Source organism: Triturus cristatus, chromosome 3_2, assembly GCF_964204655.1.
Source record: "Triturus cristatus chromosome 3_2, aTriCri1.1, whole genome shotgun sequence".
NCBI classification, from domain to species: domain Eukaryota; kingdom Metazoa; phylum Chordata; class Amphibia; order Caudata; family Salamandridae; genus Triturus; species Triturus cristatus.
In genome coordinates, this window is record NC_140584.1 from 300,702,042 (window position 1) to 300,720,358 (window position 18,317).

The 18,317-nt window shown below is 45.9% G+C and overlaps 1 protein-coding gene across 1 annotated transcript in view; it reads left to right on the forward strand.

Annotated features, from left to right (window-relative positions):
* Positions 1 to 15,965, forward strand: part of LOC146857207 (interferon alpha-inducible protein 27, mitochondrial-like) — a 69,579-nt gene extending 53,614 nt beyond the window's left edge. The window contains exons 5-6 of the mRNA XM_085647685.1: positions 5,671 to 5,796; positions 11,620 to 15,965. Of these exons, the coding sequence (XP_085503811.1) occupies positions 5,671 to 5,786 (116 nt within the window). The 3' untranslated portion in view covers positions 5,787 to 5,796; positions 11,620 to 15,965. The remainder of the gene's footprint in view (positions 1 to 5,670; positions 5,797 to 11,619) is intronic.
* Positions 15,966 to 18,317: the final 2,352 nt, after the last annotated feature.

Here is an 18,317-nt window from a genome sequence, read left to right on the forward strand (position 1 = left end):
CAAAAAGTCCGTACCTGTATGATCTGTTGTCAGTTTAACCCAGGTAAAAGCATTCCCGTAGAACAGGGTGGATTTCAGCCTCCTGATCACCCTTTTGAAGTCCTCCAGATGGATTATATCCAGATGGAACGATGTCGAGGATTCAAATACGTTCTTGTAGTTGTTTGTGCTCTTTCCCGTTGGACAGAGGCATACCCGGTTTCAGATTACACTGCCCCGACTACTGCCAAACAGTTGGTTCGAGAATTCTTCCCACGATACGGTTTACCACGTGTTGTCTACTCAGATAACGGCCAGCCGTTCGCATCCGAATTAATGAAACACGTTTCACTTTTGTTAGGCTATCAGTGGAAATTTCACTGTGTCCGACACCCCGAGGCAGCAGGTCTCGTGGAAAGACATAACCAGACCCTGAAAATTAGATTGTCCAAAATATGTAGAGAGAAAGGTGTTGACTGGGTAGTAGCCCTACCAGTTGCACTCTTTTACATGAGAATGGTAGCGCACTCTCGAACAGGGCTATCCCCTTATGAGGTGATCTTCGGTAGACCACCAAATATGTGGGGGACGCCTATACCACGAAAAATAACTGATATTGACTGTAATATGCTGACAGATTACCTGGCTTCCTTGATGTCTGCACTACAATCTTGTCGTTCACAGGTAGCTGCAGCCTTTCCCGACAACACCGAGGTGAAACCCCATGACGTAGTTCCAGGGGATCTGGTGTTAGTGAGGAATTTTGACCGGAAGTCTCAGCTGGATCCTAGGTGGAGATCGCCTCAAATCGTACTGTTAACCACGAGGACAGCCGTGAAGATCGAAGGTCGAAAAGGCTGGATACATTCAAGTCATATCAAGAAATTTCATGGACTACCATCCGATATAGAGACTAAACCCTGTATTTCCTCAAAGACAGACTCAAAGCTTCCTTTGGTTGAACAAAATAACTCAGAACAATATAGACTAAAACTACGGTCCAACAAGTCAGACAATTTGATTGTTTAAGTCCTCTCCAAGGTGAATCGGTTGAATTTGTCTCTGACATGTATCCTCTGGACCGGAATAGAGAAGGAGATAATCAAACCCAGTTGAAAAAACATGCGTACTGTAAATCACTGCGTAGTCATTGTACAGTGACGTTATTAATTTTGTTTTTCCTAAGTCTTTTAATAATTACTGCAAGTATATTGTTGCACACATATTATCCTATTTCTAGACATGTTTACAATATTACTGCTGAACATTCTTTTAGTGAATTACCTCCGCATGAATTGTCTTATAGATTTGCGCTGCGCAATAACACTTTTATTAGTATGTTACATCATTCCCATCAGGTTAGCAATGCTACAAATTGTTGGATATGTGGCCGACTCCCTCCCTATCAGAACTATAAAGGAATTCTGCCTCTCTTTCCATATCCGTTCACACACAATGGCTCCTGTGGAGCATGGTTTAGTTTAATTAATTCCCTAGATTCGAATTCTGCAGTTTACCAGAATAACTGGGTATGGGGAAATCTGAACTTAGTTTTACTTAAAGTCTGCCACCCCAACAAGGAGGGACTTCCCAAAAGAACAGGAACTGATCTAGAAAATGAAGTATATGGATTAGGTAATTTTACGCTCAATCTCATGATCTTGAATGTCGAATCCGAAGCTACTCCAATTTTGCCCGCCATGTCAGTATTTCCAGTTAAAGGTGAATTATGTGTAAGAAAGAATGGTTCCATACATATGGGCCATAGTAGATGCACCACTGTAATAGAATTCAGTGATCAAGGCAAGTCTACATTTAGAGCTTCTCGCCATTCCTACTTTGTATGTGGTCAGACTGCATATATACGTTTGCCTCTAGATTGGGATGGTACCTGCTATATTGGATTCCTTTTGCCACCTGTTTTCCTAGCTCCTCCTGATTATCATAGAAATACTCATTTAGTACACAATAGAGAACGGAGAGATCTCCCAATAGTTGATTACACTGAGACAGCATGGGAAAAATATACAGATTTCAATAAAGGTCTCTTTCCCTATATAGGTACAGTTACCAATAGTAAGCTGATACGTAGATTAACCAGAACCCTTGAAGCAGTAGTGAATGAAACTATTTCCGCCTTAGGCAATTTAACAGAAGAGCAGTCTGCTATGCGGATTGTTGTGCTTCATAATCGTCTTGTCCTTGACGTCATCCTGGCCGATAGGGGCGGAGCTTGTAGGGTCATCGGATCAAGCTGTTGCATTTTCATACCAGAAAATTCGCCATCTGTATATAAAGCCATAACTCGCCTTCATAAGATTGTAAGCCAGATACACCAGAATCCAGGCACCTGGACTTGGTCCAGTTGGTTTTGGAGTGTATTATCTACCTTTGGATGGAGGGTCCTATCCTTCCTAGGTATTGGCTTTCTCATACTATTCAATTGCTGTCTATGCCTACAATGTGGACCAGCGATCTGTGGTCTGTGTGCCACATCGTGTATTCCACCACCAAGATTTCATTCATCACGGAAGAAGAAAGAAGAACAAATGATGCTATATGAACAGATCGATGGATTAATGAAGATTGATATCTCTTGACGGGCAAGTAGGGGACAAGGAGGGAATGTGGAAATATGGATTTTTCTGGTCAGTTATGTCCCCTATCTTGGACCCCAACGGTTTCATGTATAAATCACAAGTACATGTATGTTCCCTCCAGTTCCAGTTATGAAGACGCAAACACTTGTGCGTCCACCGTCAACATGTCCTCTTTCAGATCCGCCATGAATGGGCCGGATATTCCATTCCTAAGTATGAAAGGCCACCGGCTTTATATGGTTCATTTATCCCATTTTTCAGTCCAGGCGAGTAGGCCCTGATTCTGCCATCAAGCCTTTTCTGCCTTCTGCCTCTGAAAGCTCCAGTCTGAGCTCGCATCTGTATCCATGAACTTTGTCCTACTCCCTGCGCGGCTAACGGTGCCTGACTCCAGCCTGTTGCTTGCCAAAAACTGTATTTCACCTTCAAGATTATCTGCTCTGCTCCGCTCCCTATCCAATGCATTCCTGTCTAGTAGTTTAAGTAAACATTCTTTTAGCTACCGAGCAAAAGGCCCGGCTTCTCTGTCTTTATGCAAGTAATTCATAGCCCTGTTACTATGGAAGATTTCTGCCCTCGCATCTAGTGTAGACACTTAGACGCTTGTACACGCACTAACGGACAGTATAGTCAGTATAGAATAAGATTCTATCCTAAGAAGACCTTTCTTTTTGGATAACACAGTTCTTTAAACATAGGATGTTAGATATGATTTGGGATTAGGTTGACATAACCCCAGACTTCTGTCTCCACATGTAGAGCTAAATGTCAAGTCCCCTTCAACCCCTAGTTACACGTCAATCACACGTCATACTGCTGCGCGCGCATCTCTGCCAAGTATTTCTGCTGACATTACGAAATTCTTTCATGGAACCACCTATTTATGACATCATATCCAATGACGTTCTTTAAGTTACGCCCAGTTACACCTACTTTAGCTACGCATGTATGTTCTTATCTTCATTATCAACTGTTACGCCTCCGGCATCTGTTTCACTGTAATGCCTACTGTATATAAATGATTACTTGTCAATAAAGGGGCCCCTTCACTTCCTGAACCTTCGTGGTGATGGAATATGGAGTCCTCGATTCGAATCGATTTTGGAATAAAGCCCGTTCCGAACCTCTAATACCACGGATTCTGCCTCTTATTTTACTGAGCTATTATTATAGATTTTCCGCATCAAATTAAGTCCCGGTAATTAAATTATTTACCACACTACACTTAGCATGAAAGGGGCATGCAATGTGTGTTGTGGTGGGGGTTTATATGCAGGAAGGTGTCCCTTCCTGCACATAATGAATGATTAAAAAAATGACGATTTGCAACTTCTATTTGTGCTGCACAATGCAGCACACATAGGAGTTTCAAATCGGCATTCTGGATTCTTTATGTGCAAGAAGGGACACCAATCATTCCCCCCCCCCCCCTCCCAGCACGCAGGCACCCTTCCACTATGGTGCAAGGGTGCCTGCATTGGCGATAGGCATCTAGATGTAGCATCAGCGCTAGGGGAAACGCAGGGGTGTGCTGCATTCTTGTGAATACGGCTTATCCCTGCATTTTCAGAATGGCGAAGCGTGGTGTTAGCAATTTTTGCTTAACTGCATGTTTCGCTATTCTGTTGTAAATATGTCCTGTAGTGTCATGTGAGTAAGTTTGGTTCCTGATGGACTCCATAGAACTATGACATAAGTGTTCAGGTGTGGTGAAAAGAGTTCATGTTTAGAATGTTGGGTTCGCACTTACACGCAGAGGAATAAAGACATGTAAAACCAAGCTCCATGTGTGGCGTATTCCTTTATGAGTACCCAGGCTGGGGAGGTTGCTACAGGTGGCATAATCAATGCTGCAGGCCCACTAGTAGCTTTCAATTTAGAGGCCCTAGGCACAGATAGTGCCACTTTACTAGGGACATACAAGTAAATTAAATATGCCAATTGGGTATAAAGCCAGTTCTAAGATGTTCAAAGGAACTTTACCACTGGTAACAGTGGTAAGGTGCACAGAGTCCTCGAAGCCAACAAAAACAGTTTCAGAAAACGGGAGAGTGAAAGCAAAATGTTTGGGAATGACCCAGTAGAAAGGTCATGTGTTGTCAATCCTATTTGCTTGCTTCTTATTCAATGTCTTGTCCACCCTCTTCTTCTTTTGTTTGTTCCGCCCCTGGAACATAGCTTGTTATAATCCTTTTGATTGGCTGACTTGCAACTTTTCACTTCTCATATTTAGGGAACTACGTTTTTCTCGTCCATTCAGTACTCCATGAGATTTCTCTTGTGTGCTGCTTTCTCCCTTCAAATTCCCACCTTTCGCACTGCGTTACTCTCCACCCCTCTGAGCTTCTCTGTAAAAGCACAGCAACAGGGAGAATTTTGCGGGGCTGTAACTGAACAGTAGACTATGTTTTATCTCCTGTATTCCACATATTGAATGAAAGTACAAGCTTTGGCACACAAAGGCTTTTATGGCACTCTGGGAACACATTCAGCCGGCGTCTCAGGCAAAATGTGTGCTTAACATGATACTTCTGAAGGCCTATATATCCGCTCCCTGGACTACTGCAGATGATTAAATGTCTGAACCCTCTGGAAAGTAAATTAGGCTCTGACAAACATTTCCGTATACATTCTACCATTCCTTAAACTTTTTAAATTGTGTTTAGTTTTTCCTGAGCGAATCGTTTATGAAAAATACACATGTCATTTATAAACACTGAACATATTGAACTCATTGACCAGTTTGAGAAACCATAAGGTATTGTTTGCTTTTCCTTCAGCATTTTGAACTTTACAAACATTGGTAAAGCCAATAACATCGACGCTCACATTATAAAGAAGAGACCTATTGGCTTTGTCAATGCTTGCTCTAGAAGGACACCAGGTTTGGATGAATTGTAGAACAAATATGTATGTACTGTGACAAACAGCTGTTTTTACAACAGTGCAGTTCACCCCCCATTTGTGGTAGTGCCTGTTACTTCGGTTCCCGATGATGCCACCTTTTCTGCCAACATGAATCACTTGACTTCTTTCCATCCAGTTCCCCTTTGTGCTTCTTACTTTGATGGGAGAATCCATTCCTTTTCAGGAGCAACATCTGGAGTGTCCTACGTCAGTGGTGCTGTTGGCGGGGTAGCTGGATATGTGTACGGAAAGTTCACATGCGAGTCGGTCAAGAAGGAGGAAAACTGTTGTCAATCTTAATCTTCGCAAGGTAATTGTGCTGTGGGACCTTTGTAAAGACTTCACTAGGCAGGTTGCAGGTAATTACTTTCTTTATTGAGAGCAAGCAGGTAATGTCTTTCGCCTCCTGTAACTTCCACCAACTGCTTCCCACTCTCCCCGCATATTAAAACTTGTGGCATTCTGTTACCTAGGAGCAGGTAACCAGGATATCACGTCTTCCTTCTTTACACAACAATTACAACACTTTACTTAATACTAAGCGCAATAGGACTATTGCACTACAGGCTCCAACAATAAGAGGTAAAACATCCAACTTACAGATTTGCATTTAACCATGGCTAAATAAAAATACAATGCTCTATGTGTACCCAAAAGGGTTAAATAAAAAAAAAAACTTAGAAACTGATAAAAGGTCTTCCAAAGTACTGTTCTATACATAACAGTCACAATACACTTGTTTAAATCTCTGAGGTCAATGCCTAGGTACAGATGGCCATCCTATTTCCGTACGACAACCAAGGGAGCCCACCCTTCTGCACTCTCTACCAGTTCTATTATGCCTTTACTCTCTAATGCATCCAACTCCGCCATAACTACTTCAAGCACACCAATGGGAATGATCCTAGCCTTGTGACACACCGGTACCACCCCTTCCTTTAATACTATTTTGTGGACAAACCTACACATCTTCCCTACCTTGCCCAAAAAACATTGGGAAACTGCTTCTTAACCTCTTTCATCATAGATTCCTAATGTTCACCAAGTAACATTACCCCTGGTCTCTCCTATTGGGATCTAGATTAATTCCTAAGGCTACTTGATCAATCCACCCTAACACAGATAATCCTTTTTCTGCCTCATATAATTTCCCTCTAGCGGATCTGTCTTTGAACCAAATTTTTCTTCCACAAACCCAACCATGGAGATCTCTTCCCCGGTAAACGTGACTGGGTGTACATCTGTTGGTCTCAAGCACTTGTCTAGCACCCTCACAAACTTATCCTCCCACACACAACGTTGTATTATTGTCTAAGGAGAGCCAGGATCCGGATCAATCTGTATCTCTACTCCCCCAATGGTTATGTCACATAGAGGTTTCCTCTTTGATTTGGGGCACATATCCATTATCTACCTCATCATGGCAAACCGCATCATCAATGCACAAAACCCCTTCATCATTGAGCGATTAAATATCACCCTCCTCTTCATCCTCATTATCTACCACGCACTTCACATATTTCTTGTCCCCTTTGTTCAACTTCCTCCTGCAAACCTTGGCCAAATGGCCCATGACCTCACAGAAGGCGCATTTAAATGTAATTGCAGGGCAACACCTATCTCTGGCTACATGGCCCTTATTCTCACAACTAAAACATGGAGGATGCTTGATCTCCATCTCAGACTTGTTTTTATTCATCCCTTTCCATCCAGGGTCTTTGTAATTGCGTTTCTCACTTTTCTTCCGTTCTTCCTTAGAACAAGACTCTTAACTCACTACTTTTCCCTCTCTATTGTTCTTTAAAGCCGCTTCAGCGCATCTTTTGGACATTTCTGCCTTCTTTATAATTGCTACAATTTAATTCAGTAGAGACTCCCCGCACACCCACAATTTGTCTTGTATCCCTACATTAATAGAATGCATTACGAGTTGATCCCTTATAAGATCATCATACATACAGAGACCCAAATTTGCCAGTTATAGCCAGTTTCTTTAATGCCGCCACATAATCTTCCACCAATCCAGCTTTCAATTGCTCCCTTTGTCAGTGGCAATGCAAACTGTTGGATGATAACAAATATCGAAATCCTTTAACGCTTTCAAAAAACATTTGCATTCTCCATGGGCCTAGTCTTTTTCTCCATCTTATTATAAACATGCAGCCCTTCTGGCCCCAGCCTGTGTAGGAGAATCTTTTTCTTCCTGGAAGGTGTGAACTCCTCCTCATTTTCCACCTCGAATGCAGATACATAATTCAAAAAGTAATCCTTCCAGTAAGGCCATTTCAAAAAGGGATCACCTGGACGAGAAAGAAATGGCACGGGAGGTGTGAGCCCAAAGCTTTGTGAACTCGTTGAGAAAGTAAAGAAAAAGAATTACGTTTCGCCCAAAATGATGACCAAATGTGATTTTCTCGATAACCTTAAGTATCAGCAGTGTGTGTACCTCCAAATGCTCCACATGTGTAAAGTTATGCCGAAGCAAACAAAGGGAGTGCAGCCAGGGTGTGCACATCGCTGAAGCTCACACTTGTACCACAACAGTGCGCACACACCTGAATTTTCAAGCAGCTGTGGTGTGTGCATCACCGAAACGCATGCTACATTCAAATAGTAAATGTTACTTACTTTGTTGTGGTATGTGCATCACCGGAATGTGCGGTGCAGGTCTTAACGACCTAGTCTCCCATGGATTCCGTTCTACTCCCTTCCTACTCGCACCTGCGCCAACCAAAATGGCGTCGACGTCACGTAGGAATACGTGATGAGTCACGTTGCATCGGAAAATGCTGCTTGTGTTACACACCGCTTAAGAGAGGCGGGATAACTGGAGGTTTCCCTGGCGACCAGTGATGGATGCTGGTGTTCAGTGGGGCATTTGGAAGCTAACTGTCTGCTGGAAAGAAAGCTGACAGGGCAGCTGGTGTTTTCGCTTTCTCGCAAGAGTATTCATGGGGAGGCAATGCCTGCAAAGTGTCATGGTAAGGAGGGGATAGGACAGTGACTAAAAGTTAGCCAAAAAACTGGGCTTAAACGCCTCAGCTCCACCTTGAGTCACTGACTAGTGTTCCCCTTGGGGGTCTTAACCCTTCACCCCTCAGTAGATGCTACCTGGGTTGGGGTGTCAAGGCCGAGTAAATGGACAACCATATTGGGTCACCACATTAAGGCCACAAACCCAGCAGATTGGCCTGGACACCAGACAGTCTCCAACTTCATGCTGGGTGGACACTGACGTGAAGATGACATTAATTCTGGGCCTTATCTTAGAAAAGGAGTTGTGGCTGTCTATTTCAGCTTTGTACAAAACTACACAATGCATATGATGGAGCGCAAAAACACTGGTAACGGGGAAAGCAAACCCGTACCGGTATCCTCCCTTCGTCAGACCTGACGTCACACTAATTCATTCATACATGCAGTCATTGGTGGGGCTCATAACACCAACACTCACACTAACCATTCACCGGTCTGCACGCAGCAGGAGGGATGAGCGGTTCAAGCGCTCGACATGTGAGGGGAACACCTTATAACCTATAGGGAAAGAAAAGTTATTTTACACCAATGTACATCAATACCCTTTCCACCTACAGATACCAATCCTAAACATCAAGGCACTCCTCCCACATGGTCAATGGACCATTTAGTTTGATTGGTTGATGGTGATTTAGAACCAGCTAAAACACATTCAAGATTTAGATCTTACCTTTCTTAATAAACCACAAACTCGTTTCTTGTTAATCAATATCTGATTATCTAAATTTCTTGATGAGTAAAGTTTGCATTTGGAAAGTTTATATCAAATTTCAAATATATTGCAGAACATCATATTTACCTAATCTGGCTATTCGGAGTCCTCTAATTCATTGGCTCATATTTGCAGTCAGTCATCCGAAAGCTAACCAAAGTTCAAAGTTCTTTGCTCAGCACGCTACAGTCTCAAAGATCGGCCAGGACCAGCGACGTGCAAGCATCTATCATTGCCCGTAGATCTAAGGAAAATTCGCAGTCATCGAGTAATCGGGCAGCATCCGGACCTTCTAGGATTCAGGAAAACGCAGCAGTCGCCTAAGTAGCATCATAAGTAGCGTCGTCATCGAGGATGTCGTTGTAGTAGAGATTATAGCTGTGTCCCTCTCTATTCTACCATGCACTTTTATAATAAATTGAAATGAAAATGATACATTTTATAATTTCGCGCAGTCGTGATTGGCTGGTTAAGATCGTCCGATGCTAGGGTTTGGGATCTTAGTACAGTTCGAGGGGTGAGGTCATCAAGTTCATGTAAAAGTCAGTCAGTTCCGGTTTTACTGTAAAATCAATTGTTTTCAGTCTTGGCCGTCTTTCCACAGTGTCCTTGCTTGGGTACATGGTGATCACAGTTCACGACAGGGTCTGGAAGACATTTTGTTGCTTCTGCGCAGTTCACTCCGCACCCCATGGGACAGTGGCCACTTCGTCGTGTAGTGTCAGCGGCCATTTTGGATTTAGGCCCAAACGCCAACTTAAGCGAAACAAACACAAAAGAGTAATTAATGCATAGAAATAATAAATCTAATGTTAACCCCTTACTAATCCCTCTATGTGCTTGTATTTATCTAGCGTATAGCGACATTTAAAGCAATTATATTCACCCTTTTGGTCCTCCTCTTGGGCAACATTACAAGACATTACAAAAGCAACATATGTCATGCAGTATTCTATTTAATACATATACTACTGTTAGTATGCATATGGATTTTAGTTATAAAAGTTATTTAGCCATGCGATATGCAATCCCACGTGTAATTTGGTTATTAGTAATGTTGGTTTAATATACATGCAAACTCATTTAATAATATTATAATTAATAGATTATTCAATTAGTATTTTCATGCAGAATGGGGGAGGTATACAAAATGTTGTACTACCCGCTCTATCACATACATTCTTTAATACATGCCCTAATGAGGTGGTGAAAGAGAGGAAGTTGTCTTCAAAGGCATGGCATCATCCAGCCAGCGATGTTGCTGTTACTCTGGTTGGATAAGGGCTACAGGGGGAAGCCTCTAAGACTAGGAAAGCTTTTGTCACCGACTGTCAGTAGATCTCATGGAACAGGGGATTAGGACCAAATCCCACTCTCCGTACCCTTGTAGGTGAAGAACCTGGCAGAGGCTCATTTTCATGCGAATCACCAAATAAGGGCTTATGCGTGTCTTAAGGAGGATGGATGGTTCTAGAAGGTCTAGGTGGTCTCCATCTCTGAAAACTATTTTTCGATTTGCCTTCTTTGGAGTGGCACTCATGCCCTTTATATTTACCCACAATAAAGCAGCTTGCACATAGCATGTTGGTATTTGCTCATTTATAAACAACTAAATCCGACTCTACACTGATCAAAGTCTCCAGGTGGAAAACAAAGGCCTGGATAGATTGAAGCTCATGGGACACCGCATGCACCACACATTACCCTATCATCCATTGCTCATATTTTGCTTCAGACTTACCGGTCCTCATGTCCCTCAGACTGATAGGGAACAACACCCTATCCTGGGGACTTCATAGATCCCAGGAGAGACGTGGCTATAAAGGTTCACCAAACACCACATAATGTTACAATACATTTTTTGAAGGAATGAGATACGCTTACATCTAACGGTGTGCGAATAATATTACTTCCCTGGGATACCACTTGAGATAGCTGTTGCACTATATAAATCTTTATTTTACACATTCAAAGAGTAAATTGAATATACAATGTTTGTATTTGATCTATCTCTGTTTTTGTGTTTGGGAAGGAAGGGCTATTTGACCCTACAACATGCATATACTCAGTCCTATTATATTAAAATATATCCAAATTGTTTTATTTAAACTGAATGACTATTTTTGGTAGCATTGCCAAATATTTAGGTTGTGTTATCCAAGAGATAGGGTAGGCACAGATAGTTATTAACAGGAGCCGAGTCAGAGAGTCTGTGGCAAAAATGCACAAGACATATTGCATCTTGCAGGTGGGTTTTGAACCTGGTAATGTTAATATTGCTGTAATGTACGATATCATTATACATGAGGATTATACATTAGCTCATTTTGCTCCTAAAATACTATGTACTGGATGATTGTCCTCATTGACTCCCATCTTTTCTAGGTTGGTTGAGCAATCACAGGACAAACCCTGGAGTCCTAAAGCAAAACTCTCACTGAACAGACATCACAGCAGGAAGCAGCTGGACAATTGGCCACTGAAGCAAGGAACTCAGTTAATTCACAGCCTTGAAATTTCTTAACTCTTGACACAGGGCCTACTTTGGATGCACAGTGATATAAAAACATTTGCAATGTCTTCATCATAAGAATAATATTGTTGGTGGGGGATTGGGCTTGGTTTGGGGTTGTTTCTTCCTCCTTGGGAAGGTTTTGTTGGTGGGGGTTGACTCCCTCTTTGTTGTTGTTCCACAGCATCTTGTAACCTTTGACCTGCTCTCCTGCCCGATGTCCCGCTGTCCTTCCTTTCTAGGGGCGTGCGCAGCCGCGCCTCCATTGGCCCCCTCTTCTGTCCTGGACCATGGCTGACCCACCTGTTCCCAGGGCCGCCATGCGCGTATTGTCCTGGAACGTCAATGGTCTTCTAGACCGCTTTAAACGCATGGCGGTCCTCAAATATGCGCAACGTGCAGAGATTGACGTGCTCCTTCTCCAGGAGACCCACCTTCTGGGCAATAAATGTCCCTTTCTTACCCGCTATGGTTATGATAGGGTGTGGCACTCAGGTTTTGCGCGGGGATCCCGGGGGGTTGCTATCCTGCTCCGCAAGTCCTTTCCCTTTGTCCTGACCCAGGTGCATTTGGACCCCCAGGGCATGGTAGTGGCGGTATGTGGTACTCTTGAGGGGCGACCCCTCACCCTGATGTCCCTCTACGCGGCTCCGTCCCTCCTGTCGTCGGCCCTCTCCTACACCGCGGGCCTCCTCCCGACGCTTCCGGCGGGCCCACTCATTCTCGGCGGGGATTTTAATGCTGTCTACACGCCCCACCTGGACTCGACGGGTCCGATATCCCTGGCCCGTGTCGCTCGCGCAAAGCAGCTCTCGACCTGGGCTGAATCTCAGGGCCTGTGCGATGTTTGGAGGATCTGGCACCCGCAGGCTCGCCAGTACACCCACACGTCGGCGGCTCATCACTCCCATGCCCGGATCGACCTCATCTTCGTCCCGTCTACCGACTGCGCAGGGGTGCAGGATGCACGCATTCTCCCGAGGGGCCTTTCGGACCACTCGCCAATGCTCCTTGCTCTTGGCCCACCGCCCCTTTCTGCCCGTCCGATGTGGCGTCTGAACGCTTGGTTCCTCCACGACAAGGCTTTTCGGAAGGTGGTCGGTGGCGAGATAGCTGATTATTATTCTCACAATGCGGGCTCCGTCCCCTCCCCTGCCGTCCTTTGGGAGGCCGGCAAGGCGACTATTCGGGGGGCCGCTAAGGGGCATGTGCAACGGCAGAGACGTGCTCAATCCCAGAAACTCGCGGATTGCGAAGCTCAAGACTTGGAACTGGAGCGCAACCTGGGGGCGTTGGGAGGCAGCACACGGTCGCGCCACTTGGCCTTCCTGCGGGAAGAGATTCGCCTACACTCCCTGGAGGCGGCAAAGATTTTGTGGCGCTCCTCGGTGGCCCGGGTATACGGATGGGGAGACAAAAACGGCACTCTTCTCCACCGGCTGGCCACTTACCCCCGGGCGGGCAGGATTATTCCAGCCATCAAAGATTCTGCGGGCGGAATCCGTACGGCCTCGGTGGCAATGGCCCAAACTTTAGCTGACTATTATTCCCGGTTGTATCGAATCCGGGCGTCTGAGCTCTCCCTGGAGGAGTTGTTGGGGGAGAATGGGGCGGTGCTTGGGCGGCTGGGACCTGAGGTTTCTGAGACCCTCGATTCGCCTATCGCGCTGCAGGAGATTGAGGAGGCGATCAGCCGCCTGGCGCCCGGGAAGACCCCGGGACCTGATAGGTTCCCTCAGGAATACTATGCTCACTATCGTGAGACTCTGGCCCCGAGGCTTCGGGACCTGTTTGCAGAAGTGGTGGAGACGGGTTCGTTCCGGCCAGAAATGGACACAGCTACCATAGTTGTCCTTCCCAAGACGCAGCCCCCATCGCAGTCCTGCTCAGACTACCGGCCGATATCCCTTATTAATACCGAGCCACGGTCCTCGCGCAGTGGTTGCGCCCGTCTCTTGCCTCCCTGGTCCACCCGGACCAATGTGGATTTATGCCGGATCGGGGGACCAGACACTGCCTGCGGCGCCTGCACCTCGCCCTGGCGCACCGCGGACGCCTTTCCCCCTATCTGGCCCTTCTGCTGGTCGACTTTGAAAAGGCCTTCGACTCAGTGGGGTGGGCGTACTTGGGTGAGGTCCTGGAGCGCATGGGTTTCGGTCCCCGGTTCCGTGCCATGGTCGCGGTCCTGTATGCGAGCCCGCGGGCCCGTGTATTAGTCAATGGGGCTCTATCCCGCCCATTTCTCATAGGTCGAGGGACGCGCCAGGGATGTCCACTCTCGCCCCTCCTTTTCGCTCTGGCCATGGAACCACTGGCTGTATTGATTCGCTCGGATCCCACTCTCCGCGGGTGGGACTGGCCAGGTATGACCCCTGACAAGATCGCCCTCTACGCGGACGACGTCCTCCTCTATCTTTCTGATCCAGCGACCTCGGGGCCCCAGGTCCGCCAGATTCTCTGCCGGTTTGGCCAAGCGTCGGGTCTTCATCTGAACCCTAAAAAATCCGTACTAGTCCCGTTACACCCGTCAAGGGAATGTTTCGACTGGCAATCTGATATTCCCCTCCGGAGACTCTCATTTAAATACCTGGGGATCTGGGTCACCCTCCTCCCGGAACTCTGTTGGGCCCTCAACGTGGCTCCTGTAGTCAACAAGACCAGATCAGATATGCTCAGGTGGCAGTCACTCCCATTGAATCCGCTGGGGAGGGTCGCCCTCTATAAGATGATGATCCTCCCCAAGTTTCTGTACATGTTACAAAATACTCCGTGCCCCTTTCCACGCCCGTAGTTCCGGGAACTGGATAAGATGGCGATTAAATTTCTCTGGGGCGGCGGCAGGCCCCGGTTGGCTTTAGATCGCTGCAGGGTTCCCTCCTATGACGGAGGCCTGAGCATGACTAACCTATATCTATATTATTTGGCCACCCAACTACTGGTGATTCATGACTGGTTCTCGAGTGGATGGGACGATCCGGCCTATCGACTCGAGGTGCAATGTCTCGGGTTCTCCTCTATCCAGAACATGCTCTATGGGGCAACGGCCCCCCTGTCGCTCCCTGATGTCGTGCGGGCCCCTTTTCTGGCGTGGCGCGCAGCTTTGAGGCACACCCGCTGGTCGGGGACGAAAACACAGCTCACACCGCTTTGGCACGGAACATGGCTGCGGGAGGTGGCGGGACTTGACGGATTTCGGCAGTGGGACCTTCTAGGGATCTCCAGCCTGGGCGATATATGGCGGGGGAGCCACATGTGTTCCTTCCAGGAGCTTCGGACCCGCTTCTCGCTACAGCCTTCCCAATTTTATAGATAACTTCAGCTGCGCCATGCGGTCCAAGCCCACGTCCCTCTGGACTCCAGATTGCCTTCTCATAGCCCGCCCGAGGCTCCGGTGATGTTAGGGTGTCTGGGGAAGGGGGGAATATCCCGCATATATAAATCTCTGATTAACAATACCCCGGTAGATTGGAGCAGACTAAAACAGCGATGGGAGGTCTGGGTGGGACCCCTAGATGACGCGGACTGGAGGGACGCCCTTATGGCACCTCGATCGCTTACCACTTCCGCTAGGCTGCGGCTCATCCAACTTTATTACCTCCACGCCGCTTATCTGACTCCGGACCGCCTATATCGTGCTGGCCTCCGCGTGGACGCCTCTTGTGCTCGCTGTGGGGTGGCTCCGGCAGATTTCTTCCATATGGTATGGTCTTGTTCCCGCCTGGAGAGTTACTGGGCAGCGATTGAAGCCGATCTAACGGAGGTCCTGGGATGGGAGGTCCCCCATGATCCTAGAATGGCTCTGCTGGGCATCACGGACGGGCTGGATGGGTCCCGTAACGAAAAGTACTTTCTCACTACTGCCCTAATGGTAGCCAAGAGGGATATAGCGGCCGTGTGGTCACAGCCGGATCCGCCCAGAGGGGCTACCTGGAGTAGAGGGGTGGATTGGTGTGCCGCTCAGGAGCGGTCGTTGTACGCTGCCCGGGGCTGCCCCAAAAAATTCCGCAAAATATGGGGGAAATGGCTGGGGGGCCTGTTTTGAAGGGTGGGGGCGCAGTGGGTGGGGACGGGGTGTTGGGTGGGAGGGGTGGGTTTTTACATTTGCTTGTCAATGCTTCCCTGATTGAAGTTACTGATGCCAAATTCAACGCACTGTTGTATGTCATTCTTGATATTGTCCTTTATGCGGAAAATAAAAATTTGTTTATCAAAAAAAAAAGAATAATATTGTTACGGACATTCTGTGTGTATTTTCTCATCTGAATTTTGACCTTCCCCTAGAGATTGGAGGAATTTTCATTACCAGTGGCTTTAAATCAGGTCTTTAAGCTTAAGTCTGTCTACTTAATGTAATCTTTTTTATAGAATTTTGCATTAAATCATTATGAAAAGCAATAGACTCCATGTTCTCTGTTGCCAAGGAAACACAAGTATAAAACCAAACAACAGAGAACCATTCATTGACACAAAACATGAAATGTCAAGTCAGCTTCTAATGGAGACCACCATTATTGTAAATACTTTTCTGTATAGTACATCTTACAACAGGCCTCAATTACGAGTTCCCTGCTATTTTATGATCTCCACACATACTCCTGTTTGCGCAGGTATCTCAATTACATATGCAAAGTTTACCACACCCAATAAATGACAGGTGCAATAAAGTCTGCATCTCCCACATAAATGATGGCAGGTCAAACCTGCCAGAATTTAACGGGTGGAAAAGGCCTGATAAATACCACAATGTGTGGATTTGGTGCTATAAGTACCAAAATCTGCATGTTATGCCACATTTTAGGGCACATTTCGGGATTGGTGCTATTTATAGCACCCTCTAAATTCCAATCTGTTAAAATGAAGGATTGTACGTAGGCAGGTCTTGTAGATAAAGGTTATGGCTTTATTAATCGGGTTACTTCTTCAGTTACAGGTTACAAGAAGATGGTAAGATCCATATTATGCCCCACCAGGAGCAGCCTCCTTGCTGCTCAGCTCATCCACTCCAACTGATTCTTCCTCAGGCACAAACACTGAACATTCCAATGACCTCACCATTGGCTGAGCAGCAAGGCAGAGAACAACAATAGGGAGGATGCATTAACCAACAAGTACATTATAACACATCTCCCCCCTTATAATGATTATAGTAAAACAAATGTATGCAAGATGATAAGACACACGTACGACATGTCCAATAAATTCATCAGAAATTACCAGCCCATTCAATCTAGGAAACATAGGAAAAACACAAGTAAAAGTGTTTCATTCTTTAAAACAGTGGGTGCTCACCCACATTAGCTCACACTCCATACACAACTTAGCACAGGGAATATCTCACCCAACAAACAGTAGGTGCCACCTCACTACCACAAGGTACCCACCTCGCTTCACACCAAGGCAAAACTACACACAGGGTATCTTCACAACCCGTAAACAGTGGGTATTACATTTCTTAACCCACCTCGCCTCACAACAAGGCAAAACTACACACAGGGTATCTTCCAACCCTCAAACAGTGGATATCTCACACCACCTCGCCTCACACTAAAGACACAACTCTAACGGCAGGACCAGGGACTCCGAACCCTCTACTGCACTTACACAACTCATGGCAGGACCAGGGACTCCAAACCCTCTACTGCACTTACACAACTGATGGCAGGACCAGGGACTCCAAAACCTCTACTGCACTTACATAACTCAAGGCAGGACCGGGTCTAACCTCAAGGCTAGAGGGTATGACTCAACCCATACCATAACAGGGTATCTTTAAACCCATCACAAACACAGGGTATATTTAAACCCAATACATTCCCACTAACACAGGGAAACACAAAAAAAATGTAGCACAAACGCACAGTCATAAGCACCTCACACAAGGCAAACAACTACACAGGGTATCTCTCATCCCTTCACAGTGGGTACCACAAAACCCACCTAGCATAAAGAACAACACACTTAGAAAGAACATGGCAAACATTTTAGCAAATTGAGAATGGCACACATCCGAATATTAATAGGCAATAAATGCATCAACTACTCACTATAACACGACACACGTAAAATAACCAGCATCATGCCATACACTTCACACGATCCGGAAAATTACTTAAACCCCCCAAAACGTGATAATACATGTATGCAGTAATTTAAGAATGGTAAATAGAAGTCCATAGTGAGTGACTTCTCACCTGAAACTCCTCACAGCATACCAGATCTCCGAAGACACTTCCAAGCCTTTCAAGGAAAGCCCAATCAAAATACTGCGCAACACAAAGTCAAAGCAACATAAATTCAGTTGTTATCAATAGTTACTTCACCGATAAACCACTTGACGTGATGAAGATGCCAATTTGTCATAGAATGCGGTTTTCCAACATGTGGCTGGTTGGTCAAACTTGCACAGCCGCAAAACGGATTCCAGGCGAAGGTCTGACAAAGCGTGAATATCACCTAAGAAGGCCACACGTAGCAAACACTGGGCTGGTTGGCTCTCCACACGTCCTTGCTGCAGAGCGTCTCTAGGCAGCACAGGAGAAGTATTAACAAACAAAGACATCACTGGAACAAC